Source organism: Mobula hypostoma (assembly GCF_963921235.1).
Source record: "Mobula hypostoma chromosome 8 unlocalized genomic scaffold, sMobHyp1.1 SUPER_8_unloc_2, whole genome shotgun sequence".
Lineage (NCBI taxonomy): Eukaryota > Metazoa > Chordata > Chondrichthyes > Myliobatiformes > Myliobatidae > Mobula > Mobula hypostoma.
In genome coordinates, this window is record NW_026948125.1 from 214,043 (window position 1) to 238,153 (window position 24,111).

General features: G+C 51.0%; 1 protein-coding gene across 2 annotated transcripts in view; it reads left to right on the forward strand.

Annotated features, from left to right (window-relative positions):
- smg9 (SMG9 nonsense mediated mRNA decay factor) overlaps window positions 1–24,111 on the forward strand; it is a 93,448-nt gene that overhangs the window by 22,606 nt on the left and 46,731 nt on the right. For both annotated transcript variants that reach the window (XM_063038970.1, XM_063038971.1), the window contains 3 exons: window positions 48–159; window positions 1,425–1,520; window positions 6,538–6,623. In XM_063038970.1, the coding sequence (XP_062895040.1) occupies window positions 48–159; window positions 1,425–1,520; window positions 6,538–6,623 (294 nt within the window). The remainder of the gene's footprint in view (window positions 1–47; window positions 160–1,424; window positions 1,521–6,537; window positions 6,624–24,111) is intronic.

A 24,111-nucleotide genomic window follows, 5' to 3' on the forward strand; every position in this document is an offset into this window, starting at 1 on the left:
CTCCATCCTCAGGTCGGATGTGTGAAACCTCTCCTCTCCCTCCTCAGGTCGTATGTGTTCCGGTGCCAGACTCAGGAAATGAAGGAACGTGGCGGGACGCAAACTTGCGGCATTGACTTTTTCGTCACCCAGGAGAGGGTCATCTTCCTTGACACACAGGTGGGATGAGGAGGTCTACAACTGTGTGGGGACATTCTGTATCCTCACTCTCACCCCACCCACAGTCCCCTCTCACTTATCAATCTCTCTCTGTTCCCTGTCTCCCCTACCCTCTCCTTCCCTCTTCCCTCCTGCTCAGCCCCTTCCCTCTCCCCTCCTACCCAGCCCCATCCCTCTCTCCTCCTCCCCTCCCCTCTCTTCTCTTATCCTCTCCTCCCCTCTCTTCTCTTATCCTCTCCTTCCCTCTCTCCTCCTACCCAGCCCCTTCCCTCTCTACTCCTCCCCAGCCCCTTCCCTCTCTACTCCTCCCCAGCCCCTTCCCTCTCTACTCCTCCCCAGCCCCTTCCCTCTCTACTCCTCCCCAGCCCCTTCCCTCTCTCCTCCTCCCCTCCCCTTCCCTCTCTCCTCCTCCCCTCCCCTTCCCTCTCTCCTCCTCCCCTCCCCTTCCCTCTCCTCCTCCCCTCCCCTTCCCTCTCTCCTCCTCCCCTCCCCTTCCCCCTCTCCTCCTCCCCTCCCCTTCCCTCTCTCTCCTCCCCTCCCCTTCCCTCTCTCCTCCTCCCCTCCCCTCCCCTCTCCCTTCCCCTCTTCCCTCTCTCCTCCCCTCCCCTTCCCTCTCTCCTCCTCCCCTCCCCTTCCCTCTCTCCTCCTCCCCTCCCCTTCCCTCTCTCCTCCTCCCCTCCCCTTCCCTCTCTCCTCCTCCCCTCCCCTTCCCTCTCTCCTCCTCCCCTCCCCTTCCCTCTCTCCTCCTCCCCTCCCCTTCCCTCTCTCCTCCTCCCCTCCCCTTCCCTCTCTCCTCCTCCCCTCCCCTTCCCTCTCTCCTCCTCCCCTCCCCTTCCCTCTCTCCTCCTCCCCTCCCCTTCCCTCTCTCCTCCTCCCCTCCCCTTCCCTCTCTCCTCCTCCCCTCCCCTTCCCTCTCTCCTCCTCCCCTCCCCTTCCCTCTCTCCTCCTCCCCTCCCCTTCCCTCGCTCTTCCTACCCAGCCCCTTCCCTCTCTCCTCCTCCCCTCCCCTCTCTCCTCCTATCCTACCCAGCCCCTTCTGTCCACAGTGTCCCGATTTCCACCTTCTTTCCCCTAACTCTCACCCTCGGTCTCCCCTACCCCTCCTTCTCCCTATTCTCTTACACCCCCCCATGCCCCCCCTCTCCCTCTGCAATAGGATGTGGAAACAGGGACTGTACACTGGCTGCTCCTGGGAGTGTGTGCAGTGTGGGAGGGCATCATGAGACTGCCATTAATCTTGAGTGTCTTTTGTCCCCCTCCCACAGCCCATCCTGAGCCCAGCCGTACTCGACCATCTCATCAACAATGATCGCAAGTTACCGCCCGAATACAGCCTGCCACACACCTACGTAGAGATGCAGGTAGGGAGTATGACCGTCCACGAGGTCTACCCCCCTTCTGGACCATGACTCCCCACCCGTTTCCCCCTTCCCTTACCTGCACCTTGTGCTTCTCCATCTCGCCACTTCTGAAACCTGTCTGCTCACCTTGTCCGACCCTCGCTGTCTGCTCGCCTGGCCCGACCCTCCCTGTCTGCTCGCCTGGCCCGACCCTCCCTGTCTGCTCGCCTGGCCCGACCCTCCCTGTCTGCTCGCCTGGCCCGACCCTCCCTGTCTGCTCGCCTGGCCCGACCCTCGCTGTCTGCTCGCCTGGCCCGACCCTCGCTGTCTGCTCGCCTGGCCCGACCCTCGCTGTCTGCTCGCCTGGCCCGACCCTCGCTGTCTGCTCGCCTCGTCTGTCCATCTGACCCCCACCATCTGTTCCTCCATCTCCCTGTCTCTCACTGCTCCCCTCATCGCCCCATCTCTGACCCTCACTATCTGTTCCCCATTTCCCTTTCTCTGTCTCTTACTATCTTCTTCCCTCATTCGAAGTTCAGAGTAAATTTATTATCAAAATACTTACATCACCATATACCCTGAGATTCATTTTCTTGAGGGCATTTTCAATAAATCTGTGGAATAATAACCATACAGAATGAATGAAAGACCACCCAACTTCAGCGCTCAACCAAAGTGCAGAAGGCAATAACCCTTGCAAATTCAGAAAGAAGGAAATAATAATAATAAATAAACAGCAATAAATAACGTGAAATTGAGATGAAGGATCCTTGAAATGAGTCCATAAGTTGTGGGAATATTCCAGAGATGGGACAAGAGAAGTTGTGTGAAGTTATCCCCTTTGATTCAAGAGCTTGATGAGGGGTAGTAACTGTTCCTGACCCTGGTGGTGTGAGTCCTGAGGCTCTCGTACTTCTTCCTGATGGCAGGAGTGAGAAGAGAGCATGTCGTGTGTTGTGGGAGTCCCTGATGATGGATGCTGCTTTCCTGCGACAGCGTTTCATGTAGATGTGCTCAGTGGTGGAGAGGCTTTACCCGTGATGGATGGGACTGTATCCACTATCTTTTGTAGGATTTTCCGTTCAAGGGGATTGGTATTTTCATACCAGACTGTGATGCAGTCAGTCAGTATACTCTCCACCACACATCTACAGGAGTTTGTCAAAGTTTTAGATGTCTTTGCAAACTTCTAAGGAAGTAGAGGTGGTGCTGTGCTTTCTTCATCATTGTATTTAAGTGCTGGGCCCAGGACAGGTCCTCCAAAATAATACTATTGAGCAACTTAAAGTTGCTATAACCCTCTTCACCTCTAATCCTCTGATGAGGACTGCCTCATAGTCATCATAGTTTCCTTCTCCTGAAGTCAGTAATTAGCTCCTTGGTCTTGCTGACATTGAGAAAGAGATTTGTTGTGGCATGACACCGCCAGATTTTCTATCTCTCTCCTATCTGCTGATTCGTCAAGTGTAAAGTGAGTAGAGCACAGCCTTGTGATATACCTATGCTGATGGAGATCATGGAGGAGATGTTGTTGCTAATCTGACCTGACTGGGTCTGCAGTGTGAGGAAATTGAGGATCCAATGGTACAAAGAGGTAATGAGGTCATCGTCTTGAATTTTACTGATTAGTTCTGAGGGGATGCTGGAATTGAATGCTGAGCTGTAGTTAATAAAGAGCATTCTGATGTATACATCTTTGCTGTCCACATGTTCCAGTGTTGAATGAAGAGCCAGTGAGACGGCATTCGCTCTGATAGGCAAATTGGAGCAGATCTAAGGCGGTTCTCAGGCTGGAGTTGCTGTGTTTCCTCTCAAAGCACCTCATCACTGTGGCTGTAAATGCTTCTTGGTGATAGTTACTGAGGCAGATCACTCCACTGGAATCAGCTGGGTACTTCAGGCTGCCAAAGTGCAAGGTTAAAGATCTCAGTGAACACTCCAGCCAGTTTATCAGCACAGGTCTTCAGTATTTGCCCAGGTACCCTGTCTGGACCAGATGCTTTTCGTGGTTCATCCTCTGGAAGGCTGCTAGCACATTCGCCTCAGAGACTGAAATCACTGGATCATCGGGAGGTGTGGGTGACCATGATGGTTCTTCCATGTTTTGATGGTCAAAGTGAGATCATCTGGAAGAAAAGCCCTGTTGTCGGCTATGTCATTTGATTTAACTTTATAAAAGATGATAGTATTCAAGCCCTGCCACAACTGTCAAGCAAATCTTCTTGTAACTTTCTTGGTCACTAGACTTGAATGCCTCTTGATCTGGTTCTCAGCAGACTGTGAATCTCCTGGTTCATCCAGGGTTTCTGATCGGAGATACACTTCTCTACGACTGTTTTAATAAAGTCTGTTACAACCATGGTGTATTCATTCAGATCCACAGAAGAGTCCTTGAGCATGGCCCAGTCTACTGACTGAAAGCCGCTCTTCTGCCTCCTGTGATAACTCCGTTGTTTTTTCAGTTTTTGCCTGTATGCAGGTAGGAGAAGGACAGCCAAGTAATCCAATTTACCAAAATGCGGTCTGGGCAAGGAATGGTAGATATTATTTATGTGCTCCTCCGGTTCTGTCGGCAGTGTTAGTCTAGGGAAGACAGTCCCTGGCCCTGCCAAACGTGTGAAATCTGAGGCGCAAAACCTCTTGTTTGTGTGGATGCTGTGTGATGTGTAACCCCCGTTACAAATCAGTACCACAAAATAACAGACAGAACACCATATGCAATTAACTGATTTAGCTTTATAATTCTTAATTTGATAGGGTTAGTGAAGTAAAACAAAGAGAAAAGGGCCCATTTTAATGAAACAGTCTAATGTGCACATTGGAGCTCACAGTTTCCCTTCCACTGGTCCCCCATCGATTTCACCGGGCTTTGTCAATTCCCAGCCCCACTCAAATCCTCTCCTTTCCGGTGTCTATGACCTCTCGTTCTGGCATCTTCTCTCTTCATCTTCTGCCGAACAGAAGACCCAGATCCCCTCGGTCTCAGACCACAACAAGAAAATATGATGACAGAATGTAGTATTAATGGTAAGGCTCTTGGCAGTGTGGAGGATCAGAGGGATCTTGGGGTCCAAGTCCATAGGACACCCAAAGCTGCTACGCAGGTTGACTCTGTGGTTATGAAGGCATACAGTGCATTGGCCTTCATCAATCGCTGATTGAGTTTAGGAGCCGAGAGGTGATTTTGCAGCTACAGTTGAAGTCAGAAGTTTACATACACCTTAGCCAAATACATTTAAACTCAGTTTTTCACAATTCCTGACATTTAATCCTAGAAAACATTCTCTGTCTTAGGCCAGTTAGGATCACTACTTTATTTTAAGAATGTGAAATGTCAGAATAATAGTAGAAAGAATGATTTATTTCAGCTTTTATTTCTTTCATCACTTTCCCAGTGGGTCAGAAGTTTACATACACTTCGTTACTATTTGGTAGCATTGCCTTTAAATTGTTTAACTTGGGTCAAACGTTTTGGGTTGCCTTCCACAAGCTTCTCACAGTAAGTTGCTGGAATTTTGTTCCATTCCTCCAGACAGATCTGGTGTAACTGAGTCAGGTTTGTAGGCCTCCTTGGTCGCACATGCTTTTTCAGTTCTGCCCACAAATTTTCTATCGGATTGAGGTCAGAAAATGATGTCAAGTCTGGGTCATCCTTGGGAGCAATTTCCAAATGCCTGAAGGTACCAGGTTCATCTGTACAAACAGTAGTACGCAAGTATAAACACCATGGGACCACACAGCCGTCATACCGCTCAGGAAGGGGACGCATTCTGTCTCCTAGAGGTGAACATACTTCGGCACGAAAAGTGCAAATCAATCCCAGAACAACAGCAAAGGAGCTTGTGAAGATGCTGGAGGAAACAGGTAGACAAGTATCTATATCCACAGTATATACATCGACATAACCTGAAAGGCTGCTCAGCAAGGAAGAAGCCACTGCTCCAAAACTGCCATAAAAAAGCCAGACTACAGTTTGCAAGTGCACATGGGGACAAAGATCTTACTTTTTGGAGAAATCGCCTCTGGTCTGATGAAACAAAAATTGAACTATTTGGCCATAATGACCATCGTTCTGTTTGGAGGAAAAAGGGTGAGGCTTGCAAGCCGAAGAACACCATCCCAACCGTGAAGCATGGGGGTGGCAGCATCATGTTGTGGGGGGTGCTTTGCTACAGGAAGGACTGGTGCACTTCACAAAATAGATGGCATCATGAGGAAGGAAAATTATGTGGATATATTGAAGCAACATCTCAAGACATCAGCCTGGAAGTTAAAGCTCGGTCGCAAATGGACAATGACCCCAAGCATACCTCCAAAGTTGTGGCAAAATTGCTTAAGAACAACAAAGTCAAGGTATTGGAGTGGCCATCACAAAGCCCTGACCTCAATCCAATAGAAAATTTTGGGGCAGGACTGAAAAAGGAGGCCTACAAACCTGACTCAGTTACACCAGTCCTGTCTGGAGGAATGGAACAAAATTACTGTGAGAAGCTTGTGGAAGGCCACCCAAAATGTTTGACCCAAGTTAAAGAATTTAAAGGCAATGCTACCAAATACTAACAAAGTGTATGTAAACTTCTGACCCACCGGGAAAGTGATGAAAGAAATAAAAGCTGAAATAAATCATTCTTTCTACTATTATTCTGACATTTCACATTCTTAAAATAAAGTAGTGATCCTAACTGACTGAAGACAGGGAATGTTTTCTAGGATTAAATGTCAGGAATTGTGACAAACTGAGTTTAAACGTATTTGGCTGAGGTGTATGTAAACTTCTGACTTCAACTGTATATACAAATATTTGAACAGCCCACAGAATGTCATCGTGGTAACTGCCGCCATCATGATGTGAATGCCCATTGTCTTTCTATTTCCCCCTTCTCTCATCCTCACTGTTTGCTCTCCCATTTCTAACCCTCACCTTCTGCCCTCTAGTCTCCCCATCTCTCACCCCTTGACCACCCCTCCCATTTCTGACCCTCACTGTTTGCTCCCCCATCTCTCCGTCTCTCACCTCCATCGTCTGTTTCTCCCACAGTCACTGCAGTTGGCTGCCTTCCTGTTCACGGTCTGTCACGCTGTCATCATAGTCCAGGACTGGTTCACCGACATTAACCTCTACAGGTAGGACCTTCCCTCACCCTCACTGCCACCCAGACCCCTCCCCACCTGCCCTGTCCCCTCCCTCACTGACCCACGCTCCCTGAACCCTTCCCCACAAACTGCCAGAGCCTGGCTCCACCATCACCGACACCCGCACACTGACCCGTCCCTCACTGACATCCACTCCGTCTCCACCCTGATGACCCTCACTGGCCCCTGCACTCTGAACCCACCTCATCACACCCTACTCTCCCACCCAATCACACTCTAAAAATTTGGGTTTAATGGTGAGCATTTTCGGTTGTTATATGGAGCTTTGGGGTGAGAGTTTAGGGTCAGTGTTTGTGGTTTGAGGTGAGTGGGTTCAGTATTTGTGGTTTGAGGTGAGTGGGGGTCAGTGATTGAGCTGAGTGGGGGTCAGTGTTTATGGTTTGAGGTGAGTGGGGGTCAGTGTTTGTGGTTTGAGGTGGGTGGGGGTCAGTGTTTGTGATTTGAGGTGAGTGGGGGTCTGTGTTTGAGGTGAGTGGGGGTCAGTGTTTGTGGTTTGAGGTGGGTGGGGGTCAGTGTTTGTGATTTGAGGTGAGTGGGGGTCTGTGTTTGAGGTGAGTGGGGGTCAGTGTTTGAGGTGACTGGGGTTCAGTGTATCAGGTTTGAGGTGAGTGGAAGTCAGTGTTTGTGGTTTGACGTGACTGGAGGTCAACGTTTGATCTGAGTGGGGGTCAGTATTTGTGGTTTGAGGTGAGTGGGTGGTCAGTGTTTGAGGTTTGAGGTGACTGGGGGTCAGTGTTTGGGGTTTGAGGTGAGTGAGGGTCAGTGTTTGGGTTTTGAAGTGAGTGTTGTCAGTGTTTGAGGTGAGCGGGGGTTAGTTTTTGGGGTTTGAGATGAGTTGGCGTCAGTGTTTGGGGTTTGAGGTGAGTGGGGGTCAGTGTTTGAGGTGACTGGGGATCAGTGTTTGAGGTGAGTGAGTATCAGTGTTTGTGGTTTGAGGTGAGTGGGGTCAGTGTTTGAGGTGAGTGGAAGTCAGTGTTTGAGGTGAGTGGAGGTCAGTGTTTGAGGTGAGTGGGGTCAGGGTTTGTGATTTGAGATGAGTGGGGGTGGGTGTCTGTGTTTGTGATTTGAGATGAGTGGGGGTCTGGGTTTGAGGTTTGAGGTGAGTGTCGGTCAGTGTTTGAGGTGAGTGGGGGATTATTGTTTGTGGTTTGAGGTGAGTGGGTGTCAGTGTTTGAGGGTTGAGGTGAGTGTGGGTCAGTGTTTGTGGTGAGTGTGGGTCAGTGTTTGTGGTGAGTGGGGGTCAGTGTTTGAGCTGAGTGGAGGTCAGTGTTTGTGGTTTGAGGTGAGTGTGGGTCAGTGTTTGAGGTGAGTGGGGGTCAGTGATTGAGGTGAATGGAGGTTAGTGTTTGAGGTTTGTGGTGAGTGTGGGTCAGTGTTTGAGGTGAGTGGGGGTCAGTGTTTGGGGTTTGAGGTGAGTGGGTCAGTGTTTGTGGTGAGTGGGGTCAGTGTTTGAGGTGAGTGGGGGTCAGTGTTTGGAGTTTGAGGTGAGTGGGGGATCAGTGTTTGTGGTGAGTGGGGGTCAGTGTTTGAGCTGAGTGGAGGTCAGTGTTTGTGGTTTGAGGTGAGTGTGGGTCAGTGTTTGAGGTGAGTGGGGGTCAGTGATTGAGGTGAATGGAGGTTAGTGTTTGAGGTTTGCGGTGAGTGGGGGTCAGTGTTTGAGGTTTGCGGTGAGTGGGGGTCAGTGTTTGAGGTTTTAGGTGAGTGGGGGGGGCCTGTGTTTGAGGTGAGTGGGGGTCAGTGTTTAAGGTGAGTGGGGTTCAGTGTTTGTGTTTTGAGGTGAGTGGGGGTCAGTGTTTGAGGTTTTAGGTGAGTGGGGGGGTCAGTTTTTGAGGTGAGTGGGGTCTGTGTTTGAGGTGAGTGGGGGTCAGTGTTTAAGGTGAGTGGGGTTCAGTGTTTGTGTTTTGAGGTGAGTGGGTGGTCAGTGTTTGAGTTTTGAGGTGGGTGGGGGTCAGTGTTTGTGGTTTGAGGTGAGTGGGGTTCAGTGTTTGAGGTGATGGGTCAGTGTTTGACGTGAGTGGGGGTCAATGATTGGGTTTTGAGGTGAGTGGGTTCAATGTTTGGGATTGGAGGTGAGCGGGGTCAGTGTTTGTGATTTGAGATGAGTGGAGGTCTGTGTTTGTGCTTTGTGGTGAGTGTGGGTCAGTGTTTGAGGTGAGTGGGGTCAGTGTTTGATATGACTGGGAATCAGTGTTTGAGGTGAGTGGAGGTCAGTGTTTGGGGTTTGAGGTGAGTGTGGGTCAGTGTTTGTGGTGAGTGGGGTCAGTGTTTGAGGTGAGTGGGGGTCAGTGTTTGGAGTTTGAGGTGAGTGGGGGATCAGTGTTTGTGGTGAGTGGGGGTCAGTGTTTGAGCTGAGTGGAGGTCAGTGTTTGTGGTTTGAGGTGAGTGTGGGTCAGTGTTTGAGGTGAGTGGGGGTCAGTGATTGAGGTGAATGGAGGTTAGTGTTTGAGGTTTGCGGTGAGTGGGGGTCAGTGTTTGAGGTTTTAGGTGAGTGGGGGGGGTCTGTGTTTGAGGTGAGTGGGGGTCAGTGTTTAAGGTGAGTGGGGTTCAGTGTTTGTGTTTTGAGGTGAGTGGGGGTCAGTGTTTGAAGTTTTAGGTGAGTGGGAGGTCAGTTTTTGAGGTGAGTGGGGTCTGTGTTTGAGGTGAGTGGGGGTCAGTGTTTAAGGTGAGTGTGGGATCAGTGTTTGGGTTTGAGGTGAGTGGAGGATCAGTGCTTGTGGTTTGAGGTGAGTGGGGGTCAGTGACTGTGGTTTGAGGTGGGTGGGTGTCAGTATTTGTGGTTTGAGGTGAGTGGGGTTCAGTGTTTGAGGTTTGAGGTGAGTGTGGGTCAGTGTTTGTGGTGAATGGGGGTCAGTATTTGAGGTGAGTGTGGGATCAGTGTTTGTGCTTTGAGGTGAGTGTGGGTCAGTGTTTGAGGTGAGTGGGGGATTACTGTTTGTGGTTTGTGGTGTGTGGGGTCAGTGTTTGTGGTTTGAGGTGAGTGGGGTCAGTGTTTGAGGTGAGTGGAAGTCAGTGTTTGAGGTGAGTGGAGGTCAGTGTTTGAGGTGAGTGGGGTCAGGGTTTGTGATTTGAGATGAGTGGGGGTCTGTGTTTGAGGTTTGAGGTGAGTGTGGGTCAGTGTTTGAGGTGAGTGGGGGTCAGTGTTTGAGTTTTGAGGTGGGTGGGGGTCTGTGTTTGTGATTTGAGATGAGTGGGGGTCTGTGTTTGAGGTTTGAGGTGAGTGTGGGTCAGTGTTTGAGGTGAGTGGGGGATTATTGTTTGTGGTTTGAGGTGAGTGGGTGTCAGTGTTTGAGGGTTGAGGTGAGTGTGGGTCAGTGTTTGTGGTGAGTGTGGGTCAGTGTTTGTGGTGAGTGGGGGTCAGTGTTTGAGCTGAGTGGAGGTCAGTGTTTGTGGTTTGAGGTGAGTGTGGGTCAGTGTTTGAGGTGAGTGGGGGTCAGTGATTGAGGTGAATGGAGGTTAGTGTTTGAGGTTTGTGGTGAGTGTGGGTCAGTGTTTGAGGTGAGTGGGGGTCAGTGTTTGGGGTTTGAGGTGAGTGTGGGTCAGTGTTTGTGGTGAGTGGGGTCAGTGTTTGAGGTGAGTGGGGGTCAGTGTTTGGAGTTTGAGGTGAGTGGGGGATCAGTGTTTGTGGTGAGTGGGGGTCAGTGTTTGAGCTGAGTGGAGGTCAGTGTTTGTGGTTTGAGGTGAGTGTGGGTCAGTGTTTGAGGTGAGTGGGGGTCAGTGATTGAGGTGAATGGAGGTTAGTGTTTGAGGTTTGCGGTGAGTGGGGGTCAGTGTTTGAGGTTTGCGGTGAGTGGGGGTCAGTGTTTGAGGTTTTAGGTGAGTGGGGGGGGCCTGTGTTTGAGGTGAGTGGGGGTCAGTGTTTAAGGTGAGTGGGGTTCAGTGTTTGTGTTTTGAGGTGAGTGGGGGTCAGTGTTTGAGGTTTTAGGTGAGTGGGGGGGTCAGTTTTTGAGGTGAGTGGGGTCTGTGTTTGAGGTGAGTGGGGGTCAGTGTTTAAGGTGAGTGGGGTTCAGTGTTTGTGTTTTGAGGTGAGTGGGTGGTCAGTGTTTGAATTTTGAGGTGGGTGGGGGTCAGTGTTTGTGGTTTGAGGTGAGTGGGGTTCAGTGTTTGAGGTGATGGGTCAGTGTTTGACGTGAGTGGGGGTCAATGATTGGGGTTTGAGGTGAGTGGGTTCAATGTTTGGGATTGGAGGTGAGCGGGGTCAGTGTTTGTGATTTGAGATGAGTGGAGGTCTGTGTTTGTGCTTTGTGGTGAGTGTGGGTCAGTGTTTGAGGTGAGTGGGGTCAGTGTTTGATATGACTGGGAATCAGTGTTTGAGGTGAGTGTGGGTCAGTGTTTGTGGTGAATGGGGGTCAGTATTTGAGGTGAGTGTGGGATCAGTGTTTGTGCTTTGAGGTGAGTGTGGGTCAGTGTTTGAGGTGAGTGGGGGATTACTGTTTGTGGTTTGAGGTGAGTGGGGTCAGTGTTTGAGGTTTGAGGTGAGTGTGGGTCAGTGTTTGTGGTGAGTGTGGGTCAGTGTTTGTGGTGAGTGGGGGTTAGTATTTGAGGTGAGTGTGGGATCAGTGTTTGGGTTTGAGGTGAGTGGAGGATCAGTGTTTGTGGTTTGAGGTGAGTGGGGGTCAGTGACTGTGGTTTGAGGTGAAGGGGGTCAATGTTTGAGTTTTGAGGTGGGTGGGGGTCAGTATTTGTGGTTTGAGGTGAGTGGGGTTCAGTGTTTGTGGTTTGAGGTGAGTGGGGGGTCAGTGAGGTGAGTGGGTCAGTGTTTGAGGTGAGTTGGGGTCAGTGTCTGTGGTCTGAGGTGGGTGGGGGTCTGAGTTTGTGATTTGAGATGAGTGGGGGTCTGTGTTTGAGGTTTGAGGTGAGTGGGGGATTACTGTTTGTGGTTTGAGGTGAGTGGGGTCAGTGTTTGAGGTTTGTGGTGAGTGTGGGTCAGTGTTTGTGGTGAGTGGGGGTCAGTATTTGAGGTGAGTGGGGGATCAGTGTTTGTGGTTTGAGGTGAGTGGGTGTCAGTGTTTGAGGTGACTGGGGTTCAGTGTATCAGGTTTGAGGTGAGTGGAAGTCAGTGTTTGTGGTTTGACGTGACTGGAGGTCAACGTTTGATCTGAGTGGGTGTCAGTTTTTTAGGTGAGTGGGTGGTCAGTGTTTGAGGTTTGAGGTGACTGGGGGTCAGTGTTTGGGGTTTGAGGTGAATGAGGGTCAGTGTTTGAGGTGGGTTGGGGTCTGTGTTTGAGGTTTGAGGTGAGTGTGGGTCAGTGTTTGAGGTGAGTGGGGGTCAGTATTTGAGGTGAGTGGGGGATCAGTGTTTGTGGTTTGAGGTGAGTGGGTGTCAGTGTTTGAGGTGACTGGGGTTCAGTGTATCAGGTTTGAGGTGAGTGGAAGTCAGTGTTTGTGGTTTGACGTGACTGGAGGTCAACGTTTGATCTGAGTGGGGGTCAGTTTTTTAGGTGAGTGGGTGGTCAGTGTTTGAGGTTTGAGGTGACTGGGGGTCAGTGTTTGGGGTTTGAGGTGAATGAGGGTCAGTGTTTGGGTTTTGAAGTGAGTGTTGTCAGTGCTTGAGGTGAGCGGGGTTTAGTTTTTGGGGTTTGAGATGAGTTGGCGTCAGTGTTTGGGGTTTGAGGTGAGTGTGGGTCAGTGTTTGAGGTGGGTTGGGGTCTGTGTTTGAGGTTTGAGGTGAGTGTGGGTCAGTGTTTGAGGTGAGTGGGGTCAGTGTTTGAGGTTTGAGGTGAGTGTGAGTCAGTGTTTGTGGTGAGTGTGGGTCAGTGTTTGAGGTGAGTGGGGGTCAGTGATTGAGGTGAATGGAGGTTAGTGTTTGAGGTTTGCGGTGAGTGTGGGTCAGTGTTTGAGGTGAGTGGGGGTCAGTGTTTGGGGTTTGAGGTGAGTGTGGGTCAGTGTTTGTGGTGAGTGGGTTCAGTGTTTGAGGTGAGTGGGGGTCAGTGTTTGGAGTTTGAGGTGAGTGGGGGATCAGTGTTTGTGGTGAGTGGGGGTCAGTGTTTGAGCTGAGTGGAGGTCAGTGTTTGTGGTTTGAGGTGAGTGTGGGTCAGTGTTTGAGGTGAGTGGGGGTCAGTGATTGAGGTGAATGGAGGTTAGTGTTTGAGGTTTGCGGTGAGTGGGGGTCAGTGTTTGAGGTTTGCGGTGAGTGGGGGTCAGTGTTTGAGGTTTGCGGTGAGTGGGGGTCAGTGTTTGAGGTTTTAGGTGAGTGGGGGGGTCTGTGCTTGAGGTGAGTGGGGGTCAGTGTTTAAGGTGAATGGGGTTCAGTGTTTGTGTTTTGAGGTGAGTGGGGGTCAGTGTTTGAGGTTTTAGGTGAGTGGGGGGTCAGTTTTTGAGGTGAGTGGGGTCTGTGTTTGTGGTGAGTGGGGGTCAGTGTTTAAGGTGAGTGGGGTTCAGTGTTTGTGTTTTGAGGTGAGTGGGTGGTCAGTGTTTGAGTTTTGAGGTGGGTGGGGGTCAGTGTTTGTGGTTTGAGGTGAGTGGGGTTCAGTGTTTGAGGTGAGGGGTCAGTGTTTGACGTGAGTGGGGATCAATGATTGGGGTTTGAGGTGAGTGGAAGTCAGTGTTTGTGGTTTGACGTGACTGGAGGTCAACGTTTGATCTGAGTGGGGGTCAGTTTTTGAGGTGAGTGGGTGGTCAGTGTTTGAGGTATGAGGTGACTGGGGGTCAGTGTTTGGGGTTTGAGGTGAATGAGGGTCAGTGTTTGGGTTTTGAAGTGAGTGTTGTCAGTGCTTGAGGTGAGCGGAGTTTAGTTTTTGGGGTTTGAGATGAGTTGGCGTCAGTGTTTGTGGTTTGAGGTGAGTGTGGGTCAGTGTTTGAGGTGGGTGGGGGTCTGTGTTTGAGGTTTGAGGTGAGTGTGGGTCAGTGTTTGAGGTGAGTGGGGAATTACTGTTTGTGGTTTGAGGTGAGTGGGGTCAGTGTTTGAGGTTTGAGGTGAGTGTGAGTCAGTGTTTGTGGTGAGTGTGGGTCAGTGTTTGAGGTGAGTGGGGGTCAGTGATTGAGGTGAATGGAGGTTAGTGTTTGAGGTTTGCGGTGAGTGTGGGTCAGTGTTTGAGGTGAGTGGGGGTCAGTGTTTGGGGTTTGAGGTGAGTGTGGGTCAGTGTGGTGAGTGGGGTCAGTGTTTGAGGTGAGTGGGGGTCAGTGTTTGGAGTTTGAGGTGAGTGTGGGATCAGTGTTTGTGGTGAGTGGGGGTCAGTGTTTGAGGTGAGTGGAGGTCAGTGTTTGTGGTTTGAGGTGAGTGTGGGTCAGTGTTTGAGGTGAGTGGGGGTCAGTGATTGAGGTGAATGGAGGTCAGTGTTTGAGGTTTGCGGTGAGTGGGGGTCAGTGTTTGAGGTTTGCGGTGAGTGGGGGTCAGTGTTTGAGGTTTTAGGTGAGTGGGGGGGTCTGTGCTTGAGGTGAGTGGGGGTCAGTGTTTAAGGTGAATGGGGTTCAGTGTTTGTGTTTTGAGGTGAGTGGGGGTCAGTGTTTGAGGTTTTAGGTGAGTGGGGGGTCAGTTTTTGAGGTGAGTGGGGTCTGTGTTTGTGGTGAGTGGGGTTCAGTGTTTAAGGTGAGTGGGGTTCAGTGTTTGTGTTTTGAGGTGAGTGGGTGGTCAGTGTTTGAGGTTTGAGGTGACTGGGGGTCAGTGTTTGGGGTTTGAGGTGAGTGGGGGTCAGTGTTTGGGTTTTGAACTGAGTGTTGTCAGTGTTTGAGGTGAGCGGGGGTTAGTTTTTGGGGTTTGAGATGAGGTGGCGTCAGTGTTTGGGGTTTGAGGTGAGTGGGGGTCAGTGTTTGAGGTGACTGGGGATCAGTGTTTGAGGTGAGTGAGTATCAGTGTTTGTGGTTTGAGGTGAGTGGGGTCAGTGTTTGAGGTGAGTGGAAGTCAGTGTTTGAGGTGAGTGGAGGTCAGTGTTTGAGGTGAGTGGGGTCAGGGTTTGTGATTTGAGATGAGTGGGGGTCAGTGTTTGAGTTTTGAGGTGGGGGGGGGTCTGTGTTTGTGATTTGAGATGAGTGGGGGTCTGTGTTTGAGGTTTGAGGTGAGTGTGGGTCAGTGTTTGAGGTGAGTGGGGGATTATTGTTTGTGGTTTGAGGTGAGTGGGTGTCAGTGTTTGAGGGTTGAGGTGAGTGTGGGTCAGTGTTTGTGGTGAGTGTGGGTCAGTGTTTGTGGTGAGTGGGGGTCAGTGTTTGAGCTGAGTGGAGGTCAGTGTTTGTGGTTTGAGGTGAGTGTGGGTCAGTGTTTGAGGTGAGTGGGGGTCAGTGATTGAGGTGAATGGAGGTTAGTGTTTGAGGTTTGTGGTGAGTGTGGGTCAGTGTTTGAGGTGAGTGGGGGTCAGTGTTTGGGGTTTGAGGTGAGTGGGTCAGTGTTTGTGGTGAGTGGGGTCAGTGTTTGAGGTGAGTGGGGGTCAGTGTTTGGAGTTTGAGGTGAGTGGGGGATCAGTGTTTGTGGTGAGTGGGGGTCAGTGTTTGAGCTGAGTGGAGGTCAGTGTTTGTGGTTTGAGGTGAGTGTGGGTCAGTGTTTGAGGTGAGTGGGGGTCAGTGATTGAGGTGAATGGAGGTTAGTGTTTGAGGTTTGCGGTGAGTGGGGGTCAGTGTTTGAGGTTTGCGGTGAGTGGGGGTCAGTGTTTGAGGTTTTAGGTGAGTGGGGGGGGCCTGTGTTTGAGGTGAGTGGGGGTCAGTGTTTAAGGTGAGTGGGGTTCAGTGTTTGTGTTTTGAGGTGAGTGGGGGTCAGTGTTTGAGGTTTTAGGTGAGTGGGGGGGTCAGTTTTTGAGGTGAGTGGGGTCTGTGTTTGAGGTGAGTGGGGGTCAGTGTTTAAGGTGAGTGGGGTTCAGTGTTTGTGTTTTGAGGTGAGTGGGTGGTCAGTGTTTGAGTTTTGAGGTGGGTGGGGGTCAGTGTTTGTGGTTTGAGGTGAGTGGGGTTCAGTGTTTGAGGTGATGGGTCAGTGTTTGACGTGAGTGGGGGTCAATGATTGGGTTTTGAGGTGAGTGGGTTCAATGTTTGGGATTGGAGGTGAGCGGGGTCAGTGTTTGTGATTTGAGATGAGTGGAGGTCTGTGTTTGTGCTTTGTGGTGAGTGTGGGTCAGTGTTTGAGGTGAGTGGGGTCAGTGTTTGATATGACTGGGAATCAGTGTTTGAGGTGAGTGGAGGTCAGTGTTTGGGGTTTGAGGTGAGTGTGGGTCAGTGTTTGTGGTGAGTGGGGTCAGTGTTTGAGGTGAGTGGGGGTCAGTGTTTGGAGTTTGAGGTGAGTGGGGGATCAGTGTTTGTGGTGAGTGGGGGTCAGTGTTTGAGCTGAGTGGAGGTCAGTGTTTGTGGTTTGAGGTGAGTGTGGGTCAGTGTTTGAGGTGAGTGGGGGTCAGTGATTGAGGTGAATGGAGGTTAGTGTTTGAGGTTTGCGGTGAGTGGGGGTCAGTGTTTGAGGTTTTAGGTGAGTGGGGGTCTGTGTTTGAGGTGAGTGGGGGTCAGTGTTTAAGGTGAGTGGGGTTCAGTGTTTGTGTTTGAGGTGAGTGGGGGTCAGTGTTTGAAGTTTTAGGTGAGTGGGAGGTCAGTTTTTGAGGTGAGTGGGGTCTGTGTTTGAGGTGAGTGGGGGTCAGTGTTTAAGGTGAGTGTGGGATCAGTGTTTGGGTTTGAGGTGAGTGGAGGATCAGTGCTTGTGGTTTGAGGTGAGTGGGGGTCAGTGACTGTGGTTTGAGGTGGGTGGGTGTCAGTATTTGTGGTTTGAGGTGAGTGGGGTTCAGTGTTTGAGGTTTGAGGTGAGTGTGGGTCAGTGTTTGTGGTGAATGGGGGTCAGTATTTGAGGTGAGTGTGGGATCAGTGTTTGTGCTTTGAGGTGAGTGTGGGTCAGTGTTTGAGGTGAGTGGGGGATTACTGTTTGTGGTTTGAGGTGAGTGGGGTCAGTGTTTGTGGTTTGAGGTGAGTGGGGTCAGTGTTTGAGGTGAGTGGAAGTCAGTGTTTGAGGTGAGTGGAGGTCAGTGTTTGAGGTGAGTGGGGTCAGGGTTTGTGATTTGAGATGAGTGGGGGTCTGTGTTTGAGGTTTGAGGTGAGTGTGGGTCAGTGTTTGAGGTGAGTGGGGGTCAGTGTTTGAGTTTTGAGGTGGGTGGGGGTCTGTGTTTGTGATTTGAGATGAGTGGGGGTCTGTGTTTGAGGTTTGAGGTGAGTGTGGGTCAGTGTTTGAGGTGAGTGGGGGATTATTGTTTGTGGTTTGAGGTGAGTGGGTGTCAGTGTTTGAGGGTTGAGGTGAGTGTGGGTCAGTGTTTGTGGTGAGTGTGGGTCAGTGTTTGTGGTGAGTGGGGGTCAGTGTTTGAGCTGAGTGGAGGTCAGTGTTTGTGGTTTGAGGTGAGTGTGGGTCAGTGTTTGAGGTGAGTGGGGGTCAGTGATTGAGGTGAATGGAGGTTAGTGTTTGAGGTTTGTGGTGAGTGTGGGTCAGTGTTTGAGGTGAGTGGGGGTCAGTGTTTGGGGTTTGAGGTGAGTGTGGGTCAGTGTTTGTGGTGAGTGGGGTCAGTGTTTGAGGTGAGTGGGGGTCAGTGTTTGGAGTTTGAGGTGAGTGGGGGATCAGTGTTTGTGGTGAGTGGGGGTCAGTGTTTGAGCTGAGTGGAGGTCAGTGTTTGTGGTTTGAGGTGAGTGTGGGTCAGTGTTTGAGGTGAGTGGGGGTCAGTGATTGAGGTGAATGGAGGTTAGTGTTTGAGGTTTGCGGTGAGTGGGGGTCAGTGTTTGAGGTTTGCGGTGAGTGGGGGTCAGTGTTTGAGGTTTTAGGTGAGTGGGGGGGGCCTGTGTTTGAGGTGAGTGGGGGTCAGTGTTTAAGGTGAGTGGGGTTCAGTGTTTGTGTTTTGAGGTGAGTGGGGGTCAGTGTTTGAGGTTTTAGGTGAGTGGGGGGGTCAGTTTTTGAGGTGAGTGGGGTCTGTGTTTGAGGTGAGTGGGGGTCAGTGTTTAAGGTGAGTGGGGTTCAGTGTTTGTGTTTTGAGGTGAGTGGGTGGTCAGTGTTTGAATTTTGAGGTGGGTGGGGGTCAGTGTTTGTGGTTTGAGGTGAGTGGGGTTCAGTGTTTGAGGTGAGTGGGGTCAGTGTTTGACGTGAGTGGGGGTCAATGATTGGGGTTTGAGGTGAGTGGGTTCAATGTTTGGGATTGGAGGTGAGCGGGGTCAGTGTTTGTGATTTGAGATGAGTGGAGGTCTGTGTTTGTGCTTTGTGGTGAGTGTGGGTCAGTGTTTGAGGTGAGTGGGGTCAGTGTTTGATATGACTGGGAATCAGTGTTTGAGGTGAGTGTGGGTCAGTGTTTGTGGTGAATGGGGGTCAGTATTTGAGGTGAGTGTGGGATCAGTGTTTGTGCTTTGAGGTGAGTGTGGGTCAGTGTTTGAGGTGAGTGGGGGATTACTGTTTGTGGTTTGAGGTGAGTGGGGTCAGTGTTTGAGGTTTGTGGTGAGTGTGGGTCAGTGTTTGTGGTGAGTGTGGGTCAGTGTTTGTGGTGAGTGGGGGTCAGTATTTGAGGTGAGTGTGGGATCAGTGTTTGGGTTTGAGGTGAGTGGAGGATCAGTGTTTGTGGTTTGAGGTGAGTGGGGGTCAGTGACTGTGGTTTGAGGTGAAGGGGGTCAATGTTTGAGTTTTGAGGTGGGTGGGGGTCAGTATTTGTGGTTTGAGGTGAGTGGGGTTCAGTGTTTGTGGTTTGAGGTGAGTGGGGGGTCAGTGAGGTGAGTGGGTCAGTGTTTGAGGTGAGTTGGGGTCAGTGTCTGTGGTCTGAGGTGGGTGGGGGTCTGAGTTTGTGATTTGAGATGAGTGGGGGTCTGTGTTTGAGGTTTGAGGTGAGTGGGGGATTACTGTTTGTGGTTTGAGGTGAGTGGGGTCAGTGTTTGAGGTTTGTGGTGAGTGTGGGTCAGTGTTTGTGGTGAGTGTGGGTCAGTGTTTGAGGTGAGTGGGGGATCAGTGTTTGTGGTTTGAGGTGAGTGGGTGTCAGTGTTTGAGGTGACTGGGGTTCAGTGTATCAGGTTTGAGGTGAGTGGAAGTCAGTGTTTGTGGTTTGACGTGACTGGAGGTCAACGTTTGATCTGAGTGGGGGTCAGTTTTTGAGGTGAGTGGGTGGTCAGTGTTTGAGGTTTGAGGTGACTGGGGGTCAGTGTTTGGGGTTTGAGGTGAATGAGGGTCAGTGTTTGAGGTGGGTTGGGGTCTGTGTTTGAGGTTTGAGGTGAGTGTGGGTCAGTGTTTGAGGTGAGTGGGGGTCAGTATTTGAGGTGAGTGGGGGATCAGTGTTTGTGGTTTGAGGTGAGTGGGTGTCAGTGTTTGAGGTGACTGGGGTTCAGTGTATCAGGTTTGAGGTGAGTGGAAGTCAGTGTTTGTGGTTTGACGTGACTGGAGGTCAACGTTTGATCTGAGTGGGGGTCAGTTTTTTAGGTGAGTGGGTGGTCAGTGTTTGAGGTTTGAGGTGACTGGGGGTCAGTGTTTGGGGTTTGAGGTGAATGAGGGTCAGTGTTTGGGTTTTGAAGTGAGTGTTGTCAGTGCTTGAGGTGAGCGGGGTTTAGTTTTTGGGGTTTGAGATGAGTTGGCGTCAGTGTTTGGGGTTTGAGGTGAGTGTGGGTCAGTGTTTGAGGTGGGTGGGGGTCTGTGTTTGAGGTTTGAGGTGAGTGTGGGTCAGTGTTTGAGGTGAGTGGGGTCAGTGTTTGAGGTTTGAGGTGAGTGTGAGTCAGTGTTTGTGGTGAGTGTGGGTCAGTGTTTGAGGTGAGTGGGGGTCAGTGATTGAGGTGAATGGAGGTTAGTGTTTGAGGTTTGCGGTGAGTGTGGGTCAGTGTTTGAGGTGAGTGGGGGTCAGTGTTTGGGGTTTGAGGTGAGTGTGGGTCAGTGTTTGTGGTGAGTGGGTTCAGTGTTTGAGGTGAGTGGGGGTCAGTGTTTGGAGTTTGAGGTGAGTGGGGGATCAGTGTTTGTGGTGAGTGGGGGTCAGTGTTTGAGCTGAGTGGAGGTCAGTGTTTGTGGTTTGAGGTGAGTGTGGGTCAGTGTTTGAGGTGAGTGGGGGTCAGTGATTGAGGTGAATGGAGGTCAGTGTTTGAGGTTTGCGGTGAGTGGGGGTCAGTGTTTGAGGTTTGCGGTGAGTGGGGGTCAGTGTTTGAGGTTTTAGGTGAGTGGGGGGGTCTGTGCTTGAGGTGAGTGGGGGTCAGTGTTTAAGGTGAATGGGGTTCAGTGTTTGTGTTTTGAGGTGAGTGGGGGTCAGTGTTTGAGGTTTTAGGTGAGTGGGGGGTCAGTTTTTGAGGTGAGTGGGGTCTGTGTTTGTGGTGAGTGGGGGTCAGTGTTTAAGGTGAGTGGGGTTCAGTGTTTGTGTTTTGAGGTGAGTGGGTGGTCAGTGTTTGAGTTTTGAGGTGGGTGGGGGTCAGTGTTTGTGGTTTGAGGTGAGTGGGGTTCAGTGTTTGAGGTGAGGGGTCAGTGTTTGACGTGAGTGGGGATCAATGATTGGGGTTTGAGGTGAGTGGAAGTCAGTGTTTGTGGTTTGACGTGACTGGAGGTCAACGTTTGATCTGAGTGGGGGTCAGTTTTTGAGGTGAGTGGGTGGTCAGTGTTTGAGGTATGAGGTGACTGGGGGTCAGTGTTTGGGGTTTGAGGTGAATGAGGGTCAGTGTTTGGGTTTTGAAGTGAGTGTTGTCAGTGCTTGAGGTGAGCGGAGTTTAGTTTTTGGGGTTTGAGATGAGTTGGCGTCAGTGTTTGTGGTTTGAGGTGAGTGTGGGTCAGTGTTTGAGGTGGGTGGGGGTCTGTGTTTGAGGTTTGAGGTGAGTGTGGGTCAGTGTTTGAGGTGAGTGGGGAATTACTGTTTGTGGTTTGAGGTGAGTGGGGTCAGTGTTTGAGGTTTGAGGTGAGTGTGAGTCAGTGTTTGTGGTGAGTGTGGGTCAGTGTTTGAGGTGAGTGGGGGTCAGTGATTGAGGTGAATGGAGGTTAGTGTTTGAGGTTTGCGGTGAGTGTGGGTCAGTGTTTGAGGTCAGTGGGGGTCAGTGTTTGGGGTTTGAGGTGAGTGTGGGTCAGTGTTTGTGATGAGTGGGGGATCAGTGTTTGTGGTGAGTGGGGGTCAGTGTTTGGAGTTTGAGGTGAGTGGGGGATCAGTGTTTGTGGTGAGTGGGGGTCAGTGTTTGAGCTGAGTGGAGGTCAGTGTTTGTGGTTTGAGGTGAGTGTGGGTCAGTGTTTGAGGTGAGTGGGGGTCAGTGATTGAGGTGAATGGAGGTCAGTGTTTGAGGTTTGCGGTGAGTGGGGGTCAGTGTTTGAGGTTTGCGGTGAGTGGGGGTCAGTGTTTGAGGTTTTAGGTGAGTGGGGGGGTCTGTGCTTGAGGTGAGTGGGGGTCAGTGTTTAAGGTGAATGGGGTTCAGTGTTTGTGTTTTGAGGTGAGTGGGGGTCAGTGTTTGAGGTTTTAGGTGAGTGGGGGGTCAGTTTTTGAGGTGAGTGGGGTCTGTGTTTGTGGTGAGTGGGGGTCAGTGTTTAAGGTGAGTGGGGTTCAGTGTTTGTGTTTTGAGGTGAGTGGGTGGTCAGTGTTTGAGTTTTGAGGTGGGTGGGGGTCAGTGTTTGAGGTTTTAGGTGAGTGGGGGGGTCAGTTTTTGAGGTGAGGGGTCAGTGTTTGACGTGAGTGGGGGTCAATGATTGGGGTTTGAGGTGAGTGGGTTCAATGTTTGGGATTGGAGGTGAGCGGGGTCAGTGTTTGTGATTTGAGATGAGTGGAGGTCTGTGTTTGTGCTTTGTGGTGAGTGTGGGTCAGTGTTTGAGGTGAGTGGGGTCAGTGTTTGATATGACTGGGAATCAGTGTTTGAGGTGAGTGGAGGTCAGTGTTTGAGGTGAGTGGAGGTTAGTGTTTGAGGTTTGCGGTGAGTGGGGTCAGTGTTTGTGGTTTGTGGTGAGTGGGGGTCAGTGTTTGAGGTTTGAGGTGAGTGGGGTCAGTGTTGGGATAAGTGGAGTCAGTGATTGGGGTTTGAGGTGAGTGGGTTCAGTGTTTGGGGTTTGAGGTGAATATGAGTCAGTGTTTGAGGTGAGTGGGAGTCACTGTTTAAGGTGAGTGGGGTTCAGTGTTTGTGGTTTGTGGTGAGTGGGGGTCAGTGTTTGAGGTTTGAGGTGAGTGGGGTCAGTGTTGGGATAAGTGGAGTCAGTGTTTGGGGTTTGAGGTGAATGTGAGTCAGTGTTTGAGGTGAGTGGGGGTCAGTGAGGTGAGTGGGTTCGTGTTTGAGGTTTGAAGTGGGTGGGGGTCAGTGTTTGTGGTTTGAGGTGAGTGGGGTCTGTGTTTGACGTGCCTGGGGGTCAGTATTTGAGGTGAGTGGGGGTCAGTGTTTGAGGTGAGTGGGTTTAGCGTTGGAGGTGAGTGGGGTCTGTGTTTGTGATTTGAGATGAGTGGGGGTCTGTGTTTGAGGTTTGAGGTGAGTGTGGGTCAGTGTTTGTGGTGAATGGGGGTCAGTATTTGAGGTGAGTGTGGGATCAGTGTTTGTGCTTTGAGGTGAGTGTGGGTCAGTGTTTGAGGTGAGTGGGGGTCAGTATTTGAGGTGAGTGTGGGATCAGTGTTTGTGGTTTGAGGTGAGTGTGGGTCAGTGTTTGTGGTGAGTGGGGGTCAGTGTTTGTGGTGAGTGGGGGTTAGTATTTGAGGTGAGTGTGGGATCAGTGTTTGGGTTTGAGGTGAGTGGGTGGTCAGTGTTTGAGTTTTGAGGTGGGTGGGGGTCAGTGTTTGTGGTTTGAGGTGAGTGGGGTTCAGTGTTTGAGGTGAGGGGTCAGTGTTTGACGTGAGTGGGGGTCAATGATTGGGGTTTGAGGTGAGTGGAAGTCAGTGTTTGTGGTTTGACGTGACTGGAGGTCAACGTTTGATCTGAGTGGGGGTCAGTTTTTGAGGTGAGTGGGTGGTCAGTGTTTGAGGTTTGAGGTGACTGGGGGTCAGTGTTTGGGGTTTGAGGTGAATGAGGGTCAGTGTTTGGGTTTTGAAGTGAGTGTTGTCAGTGCTTGAGGTGAGCGGGGTTTAGTTTTTGGGGTTTGAGATGAGTTGGCGTCAGTGTTTGGGGTTTGAGGTGAGTGTGGGTCAGTGTTTGAGGTGAGTGGGGGATTACTGTTTGTGGTTTGAGGTGAGTGGGGTCAGTGTTTGAGGTTTGAGGTGAGTGTGAGTCAGTGTTTGTGGTGAGTGTGGGTCAGTGTTTGAGGTGAGTGAGGGTCAGTGATTGAGGTGAATGGAGGTTAGTGTTTGAGGTTTGCGGTGAGTGTGGGTCAGTGTTTGAGGTGAGTGGGGGTCAGTGTTTGGGGTTTGAGGTGAGTGTGGGTCAGTGTTTGTGGTGAGTGGGGTCAGTGTTTGAGGTGAGTGGGGGTCAGTGTTTGGAGTTTGAGGTGAGTGGGGGATCAGTGTTTGTGGTGAGTGGGGGTCAGTGTTTGAGCTGAGTGGAGGTCAGTGTTTGTGGTTTGAGGTGAGTGTGGGTCAGTGTTTGAGGTGAGTGGGGGTCAGTGATTGAGGTGAATGGAGGTCAGTGTTTGAGGTTTGCGGTGAGTGGGGGTCAGTGTTTGAGGTTTGCGGTGAGTGGGGGTCAGTGTTTGTGGTTTGAGGTGAGTGGGGGTCAGTGTTTGAGGTGAGTGGGGGTCAGTGTTTGAGGTGAGTGGGGTTCAGTGTTTGTGTTTTGAGGTGAGTGGGGGTCAGTGTTTGAGGTTTTAGGTGAGTGGGGGGTCAGTGTTTGTGGTGAGTGTGGGTCAGTGTTTGTGGTGAGTGGGGGTCAGTGTTTAAGGTGAGTGGGGTTCAGTGTTTGTGTTTTGAGGTGAGTGGGTGGTCAGTGTTTGAGTTTTGAGGTGGGTGGGGGTCAGTGTTTGTGGTTTGAGGTGAGTGGGGTTCAGTGTTTGAGGTGATGGGTCAGTGTTTGACGTGAGTGAGGGTCAATGATTGGGGTTTGAGGTGAGTGGGTTCAATGTTTGGGATTGGAGGTGAGCGGGGTCAGTGTTTGTGATTTGAGATGAGTGGAGGTCTGTGTTTGTGCTTTGTGGTGAGTGTGGGTCAGTGTTTGATAAGACTGGGAATCAGTGTTTGAGGTGAGTGGAGGTCAGTGTTTGAGGTGAGTGGAGGTCAGTGTTTGAGATGAGTGGAGGTTAGTGTTTGAGGTTTGCGGTGAGTGGGGTCAGTGTTTGTGGTTTGTGGTGAGTGGGGGTCACTGTTTGAGGTTTGAGGTGAGTGGGGTCAGTGTTGGGATAAGTGGAGTCAGTGATTGGGGTTTGAGGTGAATATGAGTCAGTGTTTGAGGTGAGTGGGGGTCAGCGAGGTGAGTGGGTTCGTGTTTGAGGTTTGAAGTGGGTGGGGGTCAGTGTTTGAGGTGAGTGGGGGATTACTGTTTGTGGTTTGAGGTGAGTGGGGTCAGTGTTTGAGGTTTGAGGTGAGTGTGGGTCAGTGTTTGTGGTGAGTGTGGGTCAGTGTTTGTGGTGAGTGGGGGTCAGTATTTGAGGTGAGTGGGGGATCAGTGTTTGTGGTTTGAGGTGAGTGGGGGTCAGTGTTTGAGGTGACTGGGGTTCAGTGTATCAGGTTTGAGGTGAGTGGAAGTCAGTGTTTGAGGT